At 35.7% G+C, this 23,589-nt stretch overlaps 1 protein-coding gene across 6 annotated transcripts; it reads left to right on the top strand.

Annotated features, from left to right (window-relative positions):
• Positions 1 to 1,300: 1,300 nt before the first annotated feature.
• Positions 1,301 to 20,668, top strand: LOC117402405 (importin subunit alpha-6). Of its 6 annotated transcripts, XR_009328742.1 has the most exons (17): positions 1,301 to 1,444; positions 2,051 to 2,193; positions 3,044 to 3,145; positions 3,260 to 3,359; positions 3,829 to 3,923; positions 4,253 to 4,384; positions 5,861 to 5,949; positions 6,207 to 6,306; positions 6,595 to 6,758; positions 7,895 to 7,973; positions 9,004 to 9,129; positions 9,324 to 9,451; positions 11,805 to 11,983; positions 12,079 to 12,298; positions 16,808 to 16,850; positions 16,982 to 17,067; positions 20,059 to 20,668. XR_009328742.1 is itself a non-coding variant. In XM_034003498.3 (14 exons), exons 1-14 carry the CDS (start codon positions 1,441 to 1,443, stop codon positions 12,264 to 12,266), a joined length of 1,629 nt encoding a protein of 542 aa, XP_033859389.1. In that variant the 5' UTR covers positions 1,301 to 1,440; the 3' UTR covers positions 12,267 to 14,636. The 6 variants fall into 6 exon arrangements, 4 of the variants coding, with proteins under 4 accessions (XP_033859389.1, XP_033859390.1, XP_033859391.1 ...); XR_004544457.3 differs by lacking the exon at positions 20,059 to 20,668 and having other exon boundaries at positions 16,982 to 19,278; XM_034003498.3 differs by lacking the exons at positions 16,808 to 16,850; positions 16,982 to 17,067; positions 20,059 to 20,668 and having other exon boundaries at positions 12,079 to 14,636.
• The last annotated feature ends 2,921 nt before the right edge of the window (positions 20,669 to 23,589 follow it).

Here is a 23,589-nt window from a genome sequence, read left to right as displayed (position 1 = left end):
TCTTACAAATTGGTGTCCACGAAGGGAGCAGAGAAGTGAAAAGTCTAGGCTCATGGCTATTCAATTTCAATAAGAAGTTGAGACTAGCCGCATTAAGACCCGGCAGTCATTTTTCATTCCCAGCGTAGGGAGTGAACAGGGAACAGGTTTTCAGAACTGACTCGTGGTGAATTGTATGTAGAGAACCTACTGGTAATAAGGATCATAACCTAATTACTATAGGTAGGGAAACAGTGTTGGTTTTACCAACCCCTGATTATAGGATGTAGCTATGGAGTTTATTAGAAAGGCAGGGTCATGTCTGGAGACTCTCCAACGACAATGGTGTAAGACTGTTGGCACACGTGCCGGGGTCCTAAGTACTGGGACAGAGAATAGATTTTGCCGTAGTTGCTCTTTGCCATTATGGTAAATGGGAGAAATTATAGCAAAGTGTACTGAGAAACGTGAACCAACAGAAGACCTTCTTTTGGGCGTGGGGCATAGAAACAATCAGAGCAATTTGAGTTCAGCTTGTCTGGGCTTACAGACAAGTCACAAAGTGCAGATAGAAAGTTAACTTCATGTCAAGAGAATGCGTGCAAGCTTAAACAACAAACAATACGATGTTAAACATCTTAAGGTCTGGACACACCAGCGCTTCACGTTACTTTTTTTTTTTTTTTTTTTTTTTGGTCGCGCGGTAGACTATGCCACACCAGGTCAATTCCCTATCTGAATATTCTTCACAGCAGTATATATAAAATTAGCTGTTTTGTTAAAATAATAATAATAATAATAATAATAATAATAATAATAATAATACATACATACTACACATATATTTGAACATCATTTTTCACTTGACTTGAAATTCTTAAAACATGGAATAGTTAGTCTTCTAACCTACTGATTCTTAATGTCAATTCTGTTCAAACCATAGTTGAAAGCTATGCCAAGCCGGCAATTTCTAATGACGTTACAGCCAAACTAGCAAAATTGTTTGAATTCGAGTCACTGCCGATAAAGCCCCGTAATTATATGATGCGAAGGACCAACGTTTGAACTTTTATTTTTAACGTTTTATTCCATTTCAGTCTCGAGCAGATGTTCTATAGTCATGTAACTGAACGGACGTTTGTTCAAAGTGTTTACAGCTTTTTCATATTCATAATACATTTTCAGTTAAATTGGTCGTTTTTGGCTCACTATGTATGTAACTTTCACTGTGGCAACAAGGGTCTCGATATTTATTATTTTGCATACCTGTAATGTAAATGTGGTCCATCGGTTTGTGCAGACTCGGCCGTGACGTAATAAGAATCCTGACGTTACGACTGTCGCGAGGAGGCTTCTGGGAATGTTAGTTTAAGCGATTGACTGAGAGGGGCGCCATATTGTTGTCTGCGGCGTCGCCACAAATACAAGCTACGCATTTAACTGACACACCTACTGCAGCGAATGGGTAAACCTTGACGGTGTATTGTCTTACGTTTTCTTTTGTTGTTAATTATTTGTTTGTAATTATTTTCACAGCACGTGTTAGTAGTTAGCGAGTTGAATTAGTATTAGTGTCTGGTTCTTTAATGGCACAGGTATAAAACATTGGGAATTGAAATGCGTTACAGATCGACTGTAGGCGGCCTGCATGCTGGATTGAATTTATTTAAACTAAGGGAGCAGATTTGACACCAGGCCTAACCGGGCATTATTTCAGATCAAACGCATGTTGAACGGGGCTATATAAATAATTATAATAATGAATAATATTATACCTCTGATATGTCATAATCACCAAATCTAACGTCTCTCTGTGTTTTTTAGCATGGTTGGTTGCTTAAGTGAATTCCATTCTTTTATTAAATACATTAGCAAAATGCTTTAAGTAGTGATGGTAATTCAGTTTACCTAAAACTGACAATGGTGATTGACGTGATATTTAAAATAAATAAATACAAAAAGATAAAACGTTAATACATAGTAATAATTTTGTTACGAATGCTGGTGACAGACAATAGACTTATGTTTTATTATTAATAATAATAATAATAATAATAATAATAATCGTTAGTTACAGGCGCAATCATGGCAAGCCCAATAAAAGATAACTACAGAATGAAGAGCTACAAAAACAAAGCGCTGAATCCTCAGGAGATGCGCAGGCGAAGAGAAGAAGAAGGGATTCAGCTTCGGAAACAAAAGCGGGAAGAGCAGGTAAGTGATCTTGGTTTCGTGTGCTGCGACTTTAGGAAGCATTGAAGTTTACATCCCAAGCCTGCTCCACGGGGCACAACCATTTTGATGGATACGTATTATGGAGTAGGTAGAGGTTTATTGATAGTACTAATCTTGGACTACCATATACCTCAAGTAAAATTAAGTCACTAATCTTGGACTACCATATACCTCAAGTAAAATTAAGTCAGCGGTGCACGACTCTGTCCCTTAAATCCTCTCCAATCTAGGTCTTTTTTTTTCCAGGTAGGTCCTGAATTAGTTTATTGACGCAGTATGGTTCTGTTAACTAATATGGAATCCGATTGGAAGAGTGCCATATTTGTGTATTCAGTATGTCATGCTAAGGCTTAAAGCACTGTAGTGTTATTATCACCTGTGTAAACATTAATTTAGTTCTGCCCAATATAGATTTGTTGTGGTGGCCAGGGCATTGATTTTTAAACTATTCAGCAATGAAGATTTTGAATGTGAGACATACTGTGTATCAAAATAGCCAATTGTACCTGCTGTGTTACTTTTGCTTGTTACTGTAAGACATATTTTAAAAAAGTCATATTGGATGCAGTACCTTTTTGTGTCATTTTCTTCTAAAATTAATTTCTGCAGCCAGTGTTTGTCTGTCCGAACCAAGGACTTGGATACAAAAATCAGAATTTAAGAAGCATAAATGAAGGATATCAATAGTCAGTTGTTAAATATCTGTAGTTACATAATTCTGTAATTAAATCTAAAATGCCTCAATTGGTTTGACTAAATAGTATTCCAGAATGAAATAGAAATATACCTAGGTTGTTAGATTTGCTTACCTCTCCCCTCATGTTTTCAGTTGTTTAAGAGAAGAAACGTATCGCTTCCTACTAATGAAGAATCCATGTTAGAATGCCCAATACAGGATCCCGACATAAGCTCCACAGTACCACATGCAGGAGTAAGTTTTTAATAGACATTTTTGTAAAACGTAGAGAGCGCTACACTACCATGCATTTCATTTTATCATTGTTTATATTTAAATCTTTAAGTAATGGTGATTAACACATTTCAGGAAGGAGTAATAACGCCCGATATGGTTCAGATGATTTTCTCTGATGATCCTGATCAGCAGCTTGTGGCAACACAAAAGTTTAGGAAATTACTGTCCAAAGGTAAGGCCTATTTCATCACTTTCTGTGTTGCTGTTGGTTTTCCTCTGCTGTATTATAATCATGCTCTGTGTCTGATGCACAAAAATGAAGTGTTACGATAAATCATTTAAGTGCCTACCTACTCTAGATATAAGAGATGATATTTTAGCAATTTTACCATCACAGCTCCATGCTGTTGTATAGTAATGCATATGTATAAACATCTGGGCCACGTACATTTTCACTGATCGCCAGCAGTGGGGTTGTTCGGATGTAGGCGCATAGGTTATCATATGAAAACAAAACTACATTTTTGCAGGAAAAATATTTTCAAGTATAAAATCCATGTGACTATTTGCTCGAGTTGTATGGTGCAGATAAAATTGTTGAATCAATCTGTGTCGGTCTTAAATCAAAATCTCCTGTAAACATAGAGTACATCAAATGTGTTGGGTGTGACTAAATATTATTTTGCATTTTATTTACATAGAACCTTATCCGCCTATAGATGAAGTAATACTTACACAAGGAGTTGTAAACAGATTTGTAGAGTTTCTCAAAAGAAGTGAAAATTGCACACTGCAGGTATGTTGTCTTGGTAATATTACTATTTGGATGCAATAGATTTTCTTTGGCCTAGGTGCTGTTAAATCAAAAATGGGTTGTCAGGTGTAACAAAAACTAAGATCTAACAATATTGTAAAACTATTTGCCAGATGTATCTAAACAAATAAAACTAATAGTGTAGCTGTTGTATGAGAGAGGTATTATTGGGGGGCAGGGGTTGGGGGCTTTAGCTTTAGATGCATTCAAAGCATGATGAAGCAGTATTCGACAGGGAAAGCCTTATTAGTAAAATAATAAATACAGTTCTATTGGTAACGTGTTGTCTGTGTCTCATTTTACATCTGCAGTTTGAAGCAGCATGGGCTTTAACGAATATAGCGTCTGGAACATTCCTACATACCAAAGCTGTTATCGAAACTGGTGCAGTACCAATTTTTATAGAGTTGCTCAATTCAGAATATGAAGATGTACAAGAACAGGTAATTTAAAATAATAGCATGGCTATGTTTTTGGGGTATGTGGGGATGTGGTTTTGTTTGGTTCAGTTTGAGAGATCAAATGCAGACTTCTTGTCAAGGTGGAGTTCTGTTCAAACACATTAAATATTTTTGCATATGGTTGTACTGTGCAGAATATTTGTAGCAGTTGCAGAATACCTTTATATATATATATATATATATATATATATATATATATATATATATATATATATATATATTTTTATATATATTTGCAACGATTCACAATCGCAAGCACCTTGCAAATAAAAAAATGGGTTTCATAAAACCTTTGCAGGGCTGCGACATTGTTGATTTTCACCAGAAACCTGCGACTGCCAGACAGCAGCTGCAAGTAGCAATTTTCATTGCAGATCCTGTTTTAGGACATACCATGGCGCTCATACTACTAGCTCGCTGTGGAACTGTACGCTTTATTTAACAGATTTCTCAGGTAAAATATTCTGATGACAGTATAAACCTGTCTCTGTATTTTTGTCATGCAACAATTATTACATTAATAATACAAACAAAATGAAATGTGTACAATAAATATGTTAAATAACACACAAATGTGATAAAAATAAACAAAATGGACCAAACTCAAGTGACAAAAATAGTGACAAGCACCTCTTTTTCACTAAGCTTATATATATTTGTCAGTTGTTACCAATTGTGTGGATGCTGAAAGTGGTTCTTCATATGGACACATTTTCACAGAGCAACTTCAATCCATGAAAGAAGACCGGGTTAACCAACTGACGATGCTTAAGTTTAATAGCAAAATATAATTTGAGCTTCTTTTTATTTATTTATTTATTTTTACATTATATTCAAAGAACAAAACAAAGAAAAATTAATAGCCACAGCTTACATATGTTACAGACTCTATCAAATGCCCAGATTCAGTACATTATTATAATATCTATAGTGTTCAGGGATCGGTGCCAGAAAATCCTGTTCTACGTATTCACAGGGATGTAAATGTCAGTAGCCAACAGCATTTTGTTTATTAATCTGCGACTACGTACTTTGTAGTAATGGAATGAGTAATTCCAATGGTTAAAGTAATGTAGTGGGATAATTCTTTAATGATTTCTCATTACGTGGCTTACTGTGGAGGCCATATCGACATCTTGTGGCTGTAGGACTAAATTACAGGTTAAAATATGTGTAAAACGCAAGGCCCTAATCATGAATGCCCATGGTAGTCCCAGTTTACAGTGTCAAGCAGAGGATTCCATTATTCGTACCTGCTACATCTGCAAGTGCTGCATTCCTGTCTGAAATCATTTTATTTGGTGGTGGACCCTTAAATCTAAATGTAGTGGTGTACCTGTCCCTCTAAAATGCTAAGTTAATTTGGACCCCGGTAATGGCATTCTTCTCTGTAAATTGTGTTGCCTCATGGTATTTCAAATTGCTCTTGTTTAAGTTTGAATGTATTTTAATTTACAGGCAGTCTGGGCGCTAGGAAATATAGCTGGAGACAATGCAGAGTGCAGAGACTATGTGTTAAACTGTGGAATACTTCCTTCACTCTTAAAGTAAGTAATATTTATTCATTCACTTTTTTTTCAGCCAGTGGCGGTGCATCTGTTATTTAAGAATTAATCTTTTGAGACTAGGCAAATTTGATTCTGTCAAATTGTGTTTTATATATGAAAATATTTGTTCTATATGAAGTTCCTCAACAGGTTGAAAACTTGTTAAAGCTGTATGCTCCACTGTTCCCATATATAAAATAAGTAACTTGAATGGATTTTTATTAAGCTGAATAGTTAATAACATTTTTATTTTTCAGATTACTAACAAAGTCAAGTCGACTTACAACAACAAGAAATGCAGTATGGGCTCTGTCTAATTTATGCAGAGGGAAGAATCCTCCACCAGATTTTAGTAAGGTATGTGAACATTTTGTGTTGCCATTTTTGTGACTCATACATGGGAACATTTACTGTACTGATTGAGATTTAGACATGTTTAGACATGCATTTGTTGTATTGCCTTGAATGTGATTTGAATTTTAAAATTTGAAGGTCATGTGGCCTAAATGTTTACAAAAGCAAGTTTGTTCTAGACAAAATTATATGAAAGCCCAACAGAACACTTGTATCAAGGCATTTTTTTAAGAGCAATTAATTCTTGTAATCTATTGCTAACCTCATGATTTGTCTCCATTAATAATTTAGGTATCTCCGTGTTTGAATGTATTGTCAAGGCTTCTCTTCAGCAGTGATCCAGATGTGTTGGCAGATGCTTGCTGGGCCCTTTCATATCTCTCGGATGGACCCAATGACAAAATTCAAGCAGTAATTGACTCCGGTGTTTGTAGAAGACTAGTGGAGCTTTTGATGTAAGCAAAATATAGAAGTATTTTTTTTTTTTAAATTCTGAATGTTGTGTGAAATACTTAAATGTTAAACCAAAGATAACCAAAAGCATGCACGTTCAAGTCACTGACCACAGAGCCGTATAATTTTGTGTTGGTAGCATGAGGCATTTTAAGTATTTATTATTATTATTATAATAATAATAATAATAATAATAATAATAATAATAATAATAATAATAATTGCATGAAAGGTCCTGGTCTTACTCTGGTAGTTACTATATTCCATTCACAGACCACCCATTGCTGCATCCCCATACTTTATGCATGTTTAATTCTGCATTATATTAACACTAAGTAATTGGCCGATAACTACAGGGAGTTTACAGAGAATATGAGGAGATAAGCATTCAGCAGGATAACAAGATTTGAAGGTGAATTGCAGAGAAATTCCGAGTAGTAATCATATGTAAGGCCCTGTGAAAATCGCAGAAATTCTTTAAAATTCAGTGCAGTGTCACAGGTATTTCACGGAATGTGCACAGAACTGTTTTATAAATTTATGTGTACAGATTATTATTATTTTATTATTATTAATAATAATATTATTATTATTATTATTATTATTATTATTATTATTATTGTAAATATCAAATATAGAGAGAAAGCACTGACATCATCAAAATCAACATCAAAGTTATTCAAGCGCTTTATAATAGATTGTGAAACGGTGTTGCAATTTACAGCCTGTAGGTAAAGTGTATCTGCAAGGACAGCTTTCACTTCTAGTACGTCGGATGCATGTTCACCATTTAGGTCTTGCAAAACAAATACAATGTGTAACCCATGCTGATCTTGGGCATCAGTCGACTCGTCAGTGACCACTGACAAGCAACCAGACTGTTTTACCAATTCCATAATCTCCTGCTTGTGATACTCAGCAACTTTAGGTCTGAAGAATTTACGTAACTTGGTTAGCCAATTTTTCAAGAGGGATTTTTAAGCAAACAAACGCCTCTGTCAGGTCAAAAGTTTTACATAGGCTCCCGTTAATCCACAGTACAGCCTGGTACATACAGCCCGTTGCCGAATTAGCAGATTCTCTTGATTTCAGAATCGGAACAGAAGCAGCATTTAACTTTTTTTTTTTTTTTAAATAGGAACAGTGACTACAAGGTTGTTTCCCCTGTGTTGAGAGCGGTTGGAAACATAGTAACAGGTGATGACGTTCAAACTCAGGTAAGAGTTATTTTCAATTCTATGCAATTTTCCTACCAAAAACGATTTGAATTCAGACTTTTGTTGGTTGCGCTATTGGTTTAGTTGGAACGTTTGGTATTCAGGGCGGAGGGGGGGGGACCATGTTATTTGAGGATGAATTTGGACCGGCTTTTAATGAGAAGTACACAATGAAAAGTACTGGTTTAGGGGGCTCCCGAGTGGCGCATCCAGTAAATGCATTCCGCGTGGAGTGCAGGATGCGCCCTGTAGTCTGGAAGTCATGAGTTCGAGTCTAGGCTATTCCTTTGCCGACCTGAGGACGGGAGCGCCGCCCGGGGGGAGGGAGGGCTAGGTTGGCCGGGGTGTCCTCGGCTCACCGTGCACCAGCGACCCCTGTGGTCTGGCCGGCTGCCTGCGGGCTTGCCTGTAAGCTGCCCAGGGCTGCGTTGTCCTCCGACGCTGTAGCTCTGGGTGGCTACATGGTGAGTGCAGTGTGTAAAAAAGCGGTTGGCTGATGGCACACTCTTTGGAGGACAGTGTGTGTTCGTCTTCGCCACTCGCGAGTCAGCGCAGGGGTGGTAGCGGTGGGCTGAGCCTAAAAATAATTGGACATTACTAAATTGGGGAGAAAACAATAAAAATAATTAGCGACCACTAAATTAAAAAAAAAAAATCACAATGAAGCTTGTTCTGGTAATCGTCTTGATGTATGTTTGAACCAGAATACAGTAGATTAGTGATTTGTTTAGAGTGCTAATTTTAATCAACTATACTAAAAATGCCTTGTGAAGTCTTTTTTTATGTTTACTTACATATTGCACTGAAGAAATGCATTTTCCAAAACATTTGCCTACTTTTTATCAAAAACAAAACATAGATGGTCATTCAGTCCCAGACCAACATTGAAATGTGAAATAAAAGTACATGCTACTGTTCAATTTTGATTTTGATAATACATGGGATTATTAGCTTTTTATAACTAGCACAATACGTGCTGTTACATCTAACACTGCTCCCGTAGCTGTTACTTGTTTGTTTTTTCTCTTAGGTAATACTTAACTGCTCAGCATTGCCTTGTCTTCTGCAACTACTGAGTAGTCCTAAAGAATCTATAAGAAAGGAAGCCTGCTGGACTGTTTCTAATATCACTGCAGGAAACAGAACTCAGATCCAGGTAATGCATTTGATTAAGATCTGACTAGAATTTAAAAGTATACAAAATATAATTTAAATTAAGAGTTTAGTTGGCAATCATGATTTTAATGTCAGCAGTTAAAAATGTGCATTTTTTCTTAATATATAAGAAAAAATATATAAATAACATTGAATGGTGTACGACATTTTTTTTTTTTTTTTGTTTATTTGCAGGCTGTAATTGAATCAAACATATTCCCTGTACTAATTGAGATTCTTCAGAAAGCTGAGTTTCGCACAAGAAAGGAAGCCGCATGGGCCATCACTAATGCAACATCAGGAGGAACACCTGAACAGATCAGGTACTTTATACACTAGCTAAGTTAATAGCAGATGAGTTTTATCTTGTATTCATTTATACTAGGGATGCAATGGTTATCAATTTCCGAAACTGACATTTGCATACAATTTCAAACTGAGCGGTACCAACAAGAGAACCGAATTGAAACCGATTTTTGTACAATGAAAAAACAGTATCAGTTTTTAGCACTACACCAGCAGGCATTTTCGGGAGTTCATCACAAACTTTTCTGCATGTAGACGGTTCATATTAACACCCTTAATCATTTTTATATGGTAACATAAATCAAAAGTTATAACAAGACTCGTCTGAATGATTGACAGCCCTTAGTAGGGCAAACCGTGGCTTCATACTTAGTGTGGGTGTTCAGATGTCTTGAGCTGTTTTCTGTGATGGCCCTGCAAAACACAAATACAAATTAAAAAAAACACATACAAATTGAAAAACACAATTACAAATCCCACAACACAATAGAAGTATATATACTTCTGTCAGTGTTATAATTGGTATCGCAATGGTAAGCCATGCCCACTCACAATAGGCATGCTTAAAATTGAATTCATCCTGCAAAGCTATACTTTTCATTTAAATGTAGGAAAATGAGCAGTGCTTAATTTGTACAGATAGAGGTGCCGGGGCGCAAACATTAGCAGTGCTTAATTTGTACAGAGAGAGGTGCCGGGCTGCAAACAGTGGCAATACCATTCTTAACCCTTTGCAGTCCATTTATTAAGTGCGTGTCAGGCCCGTCGGGTCCAATTTATTTTCACACGTGCAGTTAATTTTAGACGCGCTGTTTAAAAGTGTTTTTTTTCCACAGTCAATCGGGTTTAAAAGGCCCTGCATATCAACAAAGCACTCACTAGGCATCTCCAGCCCCGCCCCACCCTTTCGTTCGCTATAGCTTTCACATATGCTAAGAAATAAATAATAATAATAATAGTCGTACATATCGATCGATCATCTCCTGATCACTCGTTTTATCACCAAACTCCTCAATAATGCGATCCAAGTCATTATTTTATTACTATAACATCTCAAAAAAGCTCTGCAAATGTCCGTGTTATTCTCTGTGCACTGATTCAGTAACAGGCAGCTTGTTTCCTTATGGCCGCCCCTATCTGATGCGAGGGGCAAGTATGACTAATAATGAGATACGCCCTTTGTTTTTTTTTTGTTTTTTTTTTCGTTTTGTCTCGGCTCCTGTCGCTCCCACTCGGCCATTGAATGTTTTTTTCTGGCGAAAAAACGACTAGAAACCCGTTTTTTTTTGCGTTTTTTTGATGATGTCGGACAGGGTCCGACATTGGACTGGGTAGGAATAATTGCAATGTCGGACCAGGTCCAACATAGGACCGCAAAGGGTTAAGAATTTGCATTCAAAATCCTAACAAGTTTATTTGAAAGAGTAGTGTACTAATAGTGTTATAAGTTGGTTGGCCGTGGTATATTTCTGTCAGTATAATTGGTATCGCAACGTTAAGTATCATGTTTACCATAAATTAATTTGTGTACAAATAACGGTTAAAAACTACTATTTTAGTTTGACTTGTTTTTTTGTAGCTCAAAAAATTGTGGCTTAGATGCTTGTGAATTATTATCTTACCCTAATATACACACACACACACACACACACACACACACACACACACACACACACACCATTGGTATTGCTTAACATTTCCACAATGATGGCCCAGCGAAAGATAAACTTTATAGTACTCTAAAGTTTGATGACTTAAAAGTAACTGAGAAGTGCACTTATATTTAACCCTGTGACCCAGAAGTAAACTTTTGATATTCGTGCATTGAAAATGCACTAACCTCAATGTCATTGTGTAAAATACTCACAATACTTTTTGAAAACAACTAGAAATTCACAGGCATCGAAGCCAAACTTTTTTTGAGCTACAAAAAAACAAGTAAAATGTTGTCTAACTAAAATAGTAGTTTCTAACCGCTAGTATTACTGTATACAAAATTCATTTATGGTAAACATGATACTTACCGTTGTGATACCAATTATAACACTGACAGAAATATACCACGGCCAACTAAGTTACTAAAGAATGCTTTTCTAAACTGCTTCAACTCCTCCAGAAACGGATGGAGACTGTGCTGGGGTATCTGGCGGAGTGGCCTCAATTGTTACTTCCGTTGTGTTGTGGGCTTTTCGTATTTGTGTTTTTCAATTTGTATTTATATTTTGCACTTCAGGGCCACCGTAGTTTTCATAGGTAAACACTCATCCTAACCTAAGGCTATTTTCGCCTGTTTTTTTTGTACTGTCGTTAGATTTGTTGTTAGTGATGACTGCCCCAGTGACAAATGAAACATTTTATTTTATTTTTTAGGTACTTGGTGTCCTTGAATTCCATCAAGCCTCTTTGTGACTTGCTGACGGTGATGGACTCTAAAATAGTTCAAGTTGCTTTGAACGGGCTGGAAAATATTTTAAGATTGGGAGAGCAAGAAGCAAAACAGAATGGCACAGGCATCAACCCTTACTGCTCCTTTATAGAAGAAGCATATGGTAGGATTTCCATGTTTTTATTATTATTGTTATACAGTTATAACAATTGAGAAAAAAAAAGCAATTCACTTTATTATAAACTTGTTTCCTTATAGGTCTGGATAAAATTGAATTTCTCCAAAGTCATGAGAACCAAGAGATCTATCAGAAGGCTTTTGATTTAATAGAACACTATTTTGGTGTGGAAGAAGAAGATTCCAGCATTGCCCCGCAGGTTGACGAGACCCAGCAACAGTTCATCTTTCAGCAACAGGAGGCACCAATGGAGGGGTTTCAGCTGTAACATCAAATCCAAATATCCTGAACAGCCTCCAGGCAAGAGTGCTCCAAGTTTATTTTATTATCCTCTAACATTGTTTTTTTTTTTTTTTTTTTTTTTAATTTTCTTCACATGGTCAAAACCTGAAACTGTCCTGGTCTTTCAGATGGTTAACCTTTGTTCTTAGCAAGGTAAACATTTTATTATTTTTTAAGTTTGTTTGTGTAAACTATTTTGTTGGACATTTAGAACTTTTTTTTTACCCTTTTTGGTGTGATTTGTGAACTTTGCATCAGCAGCCGGGAAACAAAAACAAATTGCAGGTTTAAAAAGTAAAGGAATGTTTAACACAAGTCAAATTGGTTACATGAATGAATTGCGACACTGGTATCAGGACGCACACCTCCAAATCCCTTCAGAGTTAAGCTACCTCTTGGAACAACATTTAAACAAACAAATTAAAAGTAAGAATGTAGAAATGTACATTGTAAACTTTCATTTAAAAGCATGTTAAACTTGTGTCAAGACCACAGTGCATAAAAGAGAATATATCTTTTATTTTTATTTATACAGTTGTATGTTGACTTGTCTTTATGCTATGGTTGCAATTAAGTATGTTCATACAACTTCATCTACAAAATCATTATTCCAATCAAGCTCTGGTAACCTAACAAGGTTATCTGCTCAACTAAATATGCGGGCAAATGTTTCAATCTTTAAACTTGAAGAAAACTGCACTTAATTTATATATTTAATTTAAATAAATGGAAATAACTAAATATTTGCATGGTTTGTACATTCATTTCAGACCATGTAATACTTTAATGTCTATTTACCTTATTTATTCTGTTTAAAGAATCTAGTAGAAAAAAAAAAAGAAATATTTATTCTGTTCTATATGGGTTACTTTATACTGTTTACACAACAGTTCATCTAAAAGCATTTTGTCTGCTGCAAAGTATTTGTCAGTGAATTTGACTGCTGGTTGTACTTTATATTAAGGTAAAGGGCAGAACAGAAGAGAAGTACAGTTCTCGAAGTAATTTTGTGATTTTAAAATGAATTCTGAATTCAGTTTGATTTGTACTGCTTTAAAGAACACTTGCATAAACTTTAAACTTTCTTCCACAATAAAGATGTAGATTATCGGCTTATTACATTACTGTAATGAAGCTCATTAAATACATTTATTTGTTGTCGAAACAATGATGCTGCATCACATTTAATTGAGATTTCAGTCTTTTCTTCTTTATTATATTTATTGTCTGTAAATAGATATAATTGAATAAACCTGGATTCCTTTGGTACTGTACTACTTTATCAATTAAATTAGGGCCAAAATGTAGATCTGACCTGTTTTACTAAAGTTCTCTGCTGTGAATCAATGAATCCTTTGTATATTATATATACATCAAACCTTTGTAAAGACTTGGTAATCTAAAATTTATATTGCAATTGTCATTCACAGGCTTTTGATTATTTAATATAATATTTTTGTCTTTGTAAAAATGTTTAGTTATGTTCAAGCATTGATCAGATATACTAAAGTGTATTATATTCAGTCATTTATATCAGGTTTTTTTTTGTATACCATACTGTGAATGTTTCTAGGGATTTAAAGTGTTTCACACTAGTATTTTTGATGCTTACATTAGTTATTACTGGTGTCAATTGCAATCAAATCGACTGCATTATAATGCGAGATATTATTTATAATGGGGAGGATGGGGCAGTTTTTGTTCACTGCTTTCTGTTATGTTTAAGGTTTAGTTCTGTTGTGCTGGCATACCTCATGTTAAGCAGTTTGTTTTTTTCTACAGAATGTAAAAACCTTACAACAAAGCAATGAAATGCTACACTACACTTTTACATTGTTGTAGAATTCCTCATCAGTGATTCATTAAACCTGTATGAACATGATACAATTATGTCTATGGAATTATGTAATCCAGTGTTTGGGGATTTTTACTCTAACTATATACTGTCTAATTTATTTTAATAAAGAGAAACAGTATCTGAAAAGCACCTAAAATCACCATAATGTGTTCAGTGTTTAAATATTGTGGGAATTATGTTATAACTGAATGGGTTTAGCCAGTGTTTTTAATGTTTAAAGACATTGCTACTGGATTTTTATATATTTTTTAATCTCAAATGTAAATACTGAAATAAACTATATAGTTAATGCTGATTTATTAATGGCCATACACCGCCTTTTAGAAATGTTATCTTTCTAATTTAAATGGACGTAGTGGGCACAGTTAAGTCCGTGTTCATGAATTTTTTATAGTTTGATACTGATAACATTTTCATTGATACCAAACTTTATTAAAAATTAAAAAAAAAAAAAAAAAAAAGAAGCCTCACAAGGTTTTATGAATGGGGTCCTAGCATTTGTTTGTAGAAAACTAACTGCTGAAGTTTTTCATAAAACCACAATCTAGTTAAATACATTACTTTTTTACTTTATACAAACAGGTTTTGTAGAGAAAATCCATGTACAGTATGTCACAGGCCAGAGAAAGTTAAATGTTACATGTACTAAAGTTTATTTCCTTCATATGGCACTGTTACATTTAATCATGTCTAGCTTTCTAATATTTTTCAGGCTTCTACATTTGTTTTCATTGAAAATGTGTGCTGTATGTATACATTTTGTATTTTTTTTTTTTTCCTTTTGAGCACTGTTGCTGGTAGAAGCCACAAAACAAGACAGATATACAAGAACTTTAATGATTGCTTTACCTACACATTTTGTCCGGAACATTTAGCTTAAAACAAGAGGACTGCCTCATACTGGACTGTAAAGAGGTTGCTAACTTCTGCTACCTTATATATGTAATAAAGCAATCAAAACCCCATAATCAGTACATTTTACAACTAGAACAACGAACAATAAAATGCTCTTTCACAAACCTGTTGATAGACAGTAGACATTACATTTCATAATCCTGTGTAATAAATTATGCATCTGATATGCTTCCCACACCACAATATGCCGTCTGAGATTCTGGGCCAAATTTTGATCATGCCACAAGCCAAATGATATACAGTCGCAAACAAAAGTATTGGTACCCTATGTATATTACACCATAATTCAAGGTAAAAAATTAAGGACAAGCATTTAGTAAATTTTAACCAGTTTTGGTTTCATTGGACCAGAGAATTTTGTTGAATGCTTCAGATTCCTGTTCATAATTCTTGGAAAATTTGAGATGGTTTGATTTATGAATTTTTTAAAAAGGTGGTTTACAGACAGGTCTATGTGCAAACAACTGTTCTGTGTTCAGGTGCCTTTGTACAGTTCTTTCATGCACTATTATGCCTGATGCTTCTAAGTCTTTCTTTTAAATCATTGGCTTTTAATCTTGGATTTTATTTTTCTGCTGAATCTGTTCTGCATTATTATTGCTCTGATTGTGGATTCTGGTATTCCATATTTCATTGAAATGGCTCTAGCCATTTCCTTTGCTGTAGTTTGCTACGAGTGCTTTTCTAAAATGTGAATCCAACTCTTGCCTTGACCTTCAAAAAGTTATTCAACAAATTTTGAAAATAATTACCGCTTTTTCTTGTTGATTGTATAATGCATATTAGTTCATGTGTAAGGGTTTTCAATCGGTGAAAATATTGTTTAATTCGATTACATTTTTACAGACTTTTAATGTAAAGGTCTAAAACTTTTGTCATGAACAGATATTTTAAATTAAGTGCTTTTTTTTTTTTTAAAATATAAAGATTGTTAAACTATCAGAAATTGTGTATTTTGGTCTTGTCATATCAATTGGTGGCTAATGTTCACTAAATACTGCATTGAACATGTTTTCCTGAATTATATCACTTTGTGTTTGTGTATCTAAAATAGCATCTAGATTGACCAGTTGTTAAACAGGCTTGGATACTTTGAGTAAGACTTTGATATGACTACTGTACATTAGATCATTTTTCAACTTAACAACTTGACAATTTGGTCAATCAAAAGCAGATGCGGATCTGTCCTTCAGGGTACTGATGTATAAGGTAATGGTGTTTGCGTTTCGCCTTGTACTGTGATCAAAATGTGACTCAAAGATCGTTATTTCTCATGGAAACTCAACATAAACTTCATATCCTTGAAATAGTTATTTAGCACCCACGTTTGTTTAAACTTCAGTCCAACAAAACCCTGATGTTCATAGGGTTGCTGCAGTACAGTAATAATTTCTACATAATCCTGTCCTTTTTGTTTTTGCATTTAAGATATTTTTTTGTGTGTTTCTGTTTTTGTGAAGAAAGTATCATGTTTTGCAAAAAAAAAAAAAAAAAAAAAACACCAGATGAACAGTTAAGTTTTGCAGCAGCCTTTTAAGCATCTGTAGTAATGTTTTATTGTGTGTGTATCATATAGCCTAGCTAGGATATCCCTCAATAAAATAACATATACTGTAAAGGTAAACAATTTAAGGAAATGGTACTCCGTAACATTCAGCGACAAACACACTGTTTTACGGTCTCTTGAAAGCAGCTGCCAATGCAAGCTGCTGCTCACACAAACCTTCTTCTCTCCATTTTGCCGCCTTTTCTAGATTACAGCTTGTGAGGGTTTCATGATGTCCGGCAGCCTGGAAGGTAAAGATTAAGAACAAAACACCATTTCAAGTTCTTAAACAGTACATGAATGTAACTGAATTGGTTCAATGTTATACAGCCCAGCCCATGTACAACCGTATGCAAGTTACAAATTAATTTTCCCTTTTCAGATCTGCTAGATGCAGTCTTCTGCAGAAATTTCTGTACCGTTCTGAAGAGATGATCACAGCTGTGTGTGTGAAACATTCAATAAAAGGTATTAATGTTCCTTGTTTCCTACCTGTTTACCGGATAAAATCGTAGCAAAACAGGCAATCACTGTCATTCCTATCATTATGTAGCAGGTTTTTATTCAAGCCTTGTAGCTTTTTTTCTGTCAAAACACAAGCTTACTTCTTGAAATCTGTAAAACCCTGGGATGAAGTACAAAATTCAGCCAATCTTCAAGATAATTCAGGATTGAGTGGTGGCATTACATCTAGGTACAACTTTTCTTCTGTTCTACATATTTAGACTACAATGAAACCTGCAATTAAGGTCATACTTAATAGACCACTTCAATGTTAATAGACCCTCAGTATTAACTCCACCCCACTATTAGGGCCACAACATTGAGTTGGTCCCTTGAGAGGTTCCAATGATCATAATGGTCTTCATATGGAACTGGTTACAAGGAGTAATAAACCTCTGTGTAATGCATAGTCTACCTCCCTTTAACAGCTCATATTTGACGTTAAGCTCATTTGCATTTCTCCACCCAGGTAGAGGGTAAAGAACAAAGCTTGGTGTCTGGTTGTGGGTAGTCGATGAGCAGGAGAGTCAGGGAGCGGTTAAGCAGTACTTCATTTTCATGACCTTTTAGAGGCTTTTTTTTTTTTTCTCCTGTTAAACTGTAACTTGATTGAGACCATAGGCGCCAAACCCATAGGGTACAGGGGAGACAAACTATATATTTTGCTAAGTGTGTACACACTATTCTATATTTTTTTGCCCTTAAACAAAATGTAATTAAAAAAAAAAAAAAAACGAAGACACCAGAGGTCCGACATTGATAAAAAAAAAATTATAAAATGAATATTATGTTAAGTGGGCATACATGTGAAAGGTTTGATGAGTAACATTTCAAAATCTATGTTTGTTAACTAGCCTTGTGTGATTTATCATGTTGATCCATCTGGTAAAATGACAAGTTATAAGTGAAGTAATTTTTTAATTTCTTTTTCTGCAAAAAGTCAAGTTCAAATTTGCTTCTGAAAGTGATCCAAAATGGCTCAGAATGCCTGGGAGCGTATCTAAACCCAGAGCTTCGGGGGGCCTAGACCCCGGCCAAAAGATTGGGCGCATACAACCCCAGAGCTTCGGGGGGCCTAGACCCCGGCCAAAAGATTGGGAGCATACAACCCCAGAGCTTCGGGGGGCCTAGACCCCAGCCAAAAGATTGGGAGCATACAACCCCAGAGCTTCGGGGGGCCTAGACCCCGGCCAAAAGATTGGGCGCATACAACCCCAGAGCTTCGGGGGGCCTAGACCCCGGCCAAAAGATTGGGAGCATACAACCCCAGAGCTTCGGGGGGCCTAGACCCCGGCCAAAAGATTGGGCGCATACAACCCCAGAGCTTCGGGGGGCCTAGACCCCGGCCAAAAGATTGGGAGCATACAACCCCAGAGCTTCGGGGGGCCTAGACCCCGGCCAAAAGATTGGGAGCATACAACCCCAGAGCTTCGGGGGGCCTAGACCCCGGGCAAAAGATTGGTTTTGCAGTCTATTACAATCAAGAAACGTCGAATGCCTTTTTCTTGGTTTTCATAAAGTGTGACACAAAAATATTGCAGTAATTCCTTCAAGTTTTGACCTACATTAAGTTAATTCATTAAGCAACCCATGCCAATAACATTTAAAAAACGAATTATCTGGGAAGCATTTGCCTGAAGTGCAACTGTGATTTAATATACAATAATTGAAAACTTAGTATATGGCTGGTTTCACAGACCTTGATTAGCACTAATCCTGGACTACCTAATGTAGTTCAGTGTTAATCGGGGTCTGTGAAACTACCTGTCAGTTATGATGCATCAGCGATTAAATAATGTTTTATTATTATTTATTTCTTAGCAGACGCCCTTATCCAGGGCGACTTACAATCGAAAGCAAATACATTTCAAGTATCACAGTACAAGTAATAATACAATTATTATTATCCTCTCCTCTCTAGCAGTGACTCAATAACAGCTGTACGTCTTTCAGCAGGATTCTCATACTGTTGTAGGAATGAGTGTAAATATGCGCTTTTCAATTCATCATGGCAGATATAAATACTAACACTGTTTAAATAATAAAATAGGAAGAAACCTGGTGTTTTACTTGCTTTCAAAGATAAAAATGACATTTAGAATTTACAATGGCTCTATTACTTGCCAGCATTTAGATCAATTGAATAAAACCCATTGTGTTAAAAAAAAAAAAAAATACACCAGACCTTAAGATCAGTAGCATACGGACAATATTGTGATTTGTTATTATTTTATTTAAAAATACTGCCTGCTATTCAGTTTGAATAGGATGGCCTTGGCATGGGTGTTAAATTATATTTCAGATATTATTGTGCTGAGTGCTTCATGCACCGCATTTAAACCATTTCTTTAAATAAGAACAGCATGAACTGTGCTAATGAAGATGTATTCTCTACTTTTGAATACCAGGCCTTCCGTTTTCATTAAAGGCTGGTTAAAGAAGATATGAGAATATAAAATAAAACCTTCAGTGCGACACTTCAAACACACTTCAGTCAACTTTGTACAGGCAAGGTAATCCTAAAACACTGTTATTCCCAGCTGGTTATGGTCAGCAATACACAACATCTGTTGTTTGAAACAAGCATGATGTAAACATAAAAAAGACATTGGCTGTGCAGTGATCTGCATTTATTTATGTATGTATTTATTTATTTTTGTGATGTTCCCTTGTCATATTATATAGAATAATAGCAATAACAGCTTGACAAACAGTTTATCTTCCCCAAGGCTACATTGTTTACTTGCTTTGGAGAGTCATGGCATTTTCCACTGTTGTCTTTATAAATACTTATGGCACGTCCCAGAGAAATGTGACCTACCAGGGGAACTCAGCAGTTAATTTTTATGGGATTTAATGTCAGCTGTCTGTGTTACTTCAGTTCACACAGTCTTTAACCAATAAAATGTATTTACTTCTACCTCATATAACCAGTGTGTGTTTGTATTTCCACAGCTTGCTTTCTGAATCTAAATAAACTTCTGATTGATGAATTTGACCCTGGAGATTGGGTTTGTGCAAGCAGTTCACTGACCTTTGTGCAACACAAAGTCTTTCTATTGAGTGTGGTATGGGTTCTCTACACTGCTACACAGTACCATTAAGGGAGGAAGAAGCAGCTCCTTAAGTATTATGAAGGGAATGTGTTGTAATGACACAGTCCATAAATTATAGATTGTATTTTAACATGACTAGAAGCAATGACTTCTTTGGGAAAGTTAAATGGTGCTACAGTATGGAATGGCTTATTATAATACACAGTGTATTAGACACTTATACAGAGAATTTTATAATAGTCAAACCAATCTGTAATATGTTAATTCCCAGAAGGGAAGGGATTACAGACTTTCCAACCATTGACATACAGTCATTAATATTTTAGTTATGAAGTGCATATTCAAGCTTTGCAACCTCATTGGGAGGTTTTCATTACACTGCATATAAACTGCTATTTTATTAAGACCTTTACCTAAAGCAATTATTGAATTGTGGTTTGTCACACTTGAGAATTATTGTATCTCTTGTTCTTATTGTATGACTTATATTGTAACACTTGAATGTATTTGTATTTGCTTGCGATTGTAAGTCGCCCTGGATAAGGGCGTCTGCTAAGAAATAAATAATAATAATAATAATAATAAAAAGCTGGGACCACTTTTGCCCAATCACAGCCTTGACACAATGTGGCATAGACTCCACAAGTCTGATGAAAGGCAGGTGATGAAAGGCACTTTGAGGGATCTTAACCTATTCAGTCATTAATATTTCATGCAACTGGTGGAGACAGGTAGGCAGAGGATAAATGCATCATAATACTTCATCCCAAAAAGAATAATTGGAATTCAGACCCGGAGAACATGGTGGCCATGCAAGATGCCTGAAGTCTCTGTTATGATCCTCAAGCTATTCACACACAATTCTGACATGGTGGATGGGTGCATTATCGTTTTGAAAGTAGCCTTCACATCAGAGTGTATGTGTAGCATTGTGGGGTGGACCTGAACCACATATAATCGAGACTCAGGGTATACCAGGGGCCGGTTTTTCAAAACTTTGGTAATCTGATTTCCGCGTTTGATCTGGATTATATTGTGCAATTGGGTTTTTCAAAACATTGAAATGCGATCAGGATTACTGTGATCTGGATTTTGTTTTGGTAATCCGATCGCACTTTTAATTACGATTAAATGTTGCAATTGGGTTTTTCAGAATTTAAAGAGGAGATCACGATTACTTTGATCCAAAATACCAAGATTATTGTGATCCTACTGCAGAGGTAGATTTAGCTTTTAAATGATCGTAGAACATTGATTTTCTTTTTTTTTTCCTTTTTTTTTTTTTTTTTAATTGTCATAGCAAACACACACTATATGTCCAAATAGAGTGTTAGAATATAATATTTACATACTTATTTACATTTTGTATCCATGCAAGCAAAAAGCAAAACACATATTTTTAGTGGTATAGTTTTAATTTAAATAAATAAATAAATTTAAAAAAAGCATACACATATGCCTTCACATACGCCTCTTTGTCTTGTCTGAGATGCTGGACTCCTGACCGACGAGGAAGACGATGGAGATGTCTAAAAACACGTCCTTTAACAGGGATAGGTTGATTTCTGATATTATTATTATTACAAACCCCACTGCCAATGTTTTATAGTGAGTAGAATTGATTATGCATGAGTTCACCAGGTTCTGGGGATTTACAAGGAAATTCTCACATGAGTTACATCATAACCATTATCCACTTCCATCTGTCTCAGCTGTCACGTATTACTTCCCAGCCTAACTAACCAGCTCCTGGGACAAGAAACAAACTAACCAGCCTAACTAACTAACCAGCTCCTGGGACAAGAAACAAACACACCGACTGCACAGAAATATGTACTGCACTGCATGGTTTTGAATGCCAACTATATTACACAAGTGAGTATGGTCTATTAACTCACATGTTTGGTAAAGCTGTTGCTTTATCACATACAGAACCATGCACTGTTTCTATACGTGGTAGAGAAATAATACAGACAAATCAAAGGCAGCTGTTTTTTAGGATGTTAATTATGACATTGCAGTAGTAGTCAATGGCAATTTATCATGTGTATATAAATATTTTATTTTATTATTTATCCTAAACTAAATACTGTGCATTAAGTAAAGTAAAACAATTAAATAAATTTAAAAAAACTACCTGCATGTGGTATATCAGCTTTGTTTGTCAGACGGGTGTAGGGCTTCGCCTACGATTGTTTGGTTGTTAGTAGCTTATTGATCCCAGAATCTCATTAAGCAGCTTCTTGAAGGATCCCAGGGTGTCAGCTTCAACAACATCACTGGGGAGTTGGTTCCAGACCCTCACAATTCTCTGTGTAAAAAAGTGCCTCCTATTTTCTGTTCTGAATGCCTCTTCATCTAATCTCCATTTGTGACCCCTGGTCCTTGTTTATTTTTTCAGGTTGAAAAAGTCCCCTGGGTCGACCTTGTCAATACCTTTTAGATTTTGAATGCTTGAATCAGATCCCCGCGTAGTCTTCTTTGTTCAAGACTGAATAGATGTTTCTGACCCTCATGTCAGAAACATGACCCTCATGATTCTTAGCCCTGGTAAACAGCTTGAACAAGTTCAAGTTGCATCTGCTTTGAGTTTCACAGAACGTGACTGCAGCCCTTTCTTCCAACAGGACAGGCTTGTGAGCTTTGCATATATAGCCCGGTCATTGACACATTACATAATTACAGACCTCAATTAAATTACAACGGGGACCCGTCCCTTTGACAAGAAGACAGAGCAACTCATTACAGTCCATTCGTTGACTGACACGGCGGCAGATCTAAATACCACCATTGTTGTGATCAATAAAATAGGGTACTAAATGTACATAGGAGACAGTGCCTCCGAAAAATGAATTAGTATAGCAGACGCCCGCTAATCCAAACCAGTTGGGACCGAAATGTGATTAGATTAGTGATGATCTGATACATCCTGTACCATACTTAAAGGCCTTTTCTAGCCTTTGTTTATGTGTTTGAGACTCTCCCAACTTATATTTAATCAAAATCAATCATAATAAAAAAGGTAACTTTACAGTTATGCTAACCTCCTCTATGCAGTACAGGAACAAAGAAAACATTTGGGTTGGCATTTGCAGTTATTCACACACACAAGCAGCATAGAAAACAAGGCAGCAGTCAAAGCAAGGAATGAAAGAGTAATCTACTACAGCAGGCTCTGTGTATTGGCAATGTTTGTTTTTATGGTAACTGCTGTTACTGGCCAATCTAATATGTTTTGAAGCAGGTTTGCAAAGGTAGTTTATGTAGTTATACACTGGAAGGATGATGCAATAAGTACAGGTAACAGCTCAGAAATAATAATAATAAAAACACACATTTGCTCTCATAGAAATAAGTATTTCTGGCACCACCTTGTGGATTACAAAAACAACCCAGTAATTACAGGAATTGTGCTGTATCTTATCTCACT

The sequence above is a fragment of the Acipenser ruthenus genome, chromosome 5 (assembly GCF_902713425.1).
Source record: "Acipenser ruthenus chromosome 5, fAciRut3.2 maternal haplotype, whole genome shotgun sequence".
Taxonomy (NCBI): domain Eukaryota; kingdom Metazoa; phylum Chordata; class Actinopteri; order Acipenseriformes; family Acipenseridae; genus Acipenser; species Acipenser ruthenus.
This window is presented reverse-complemented; position numbering and strand designations above follow the sequence as displayed.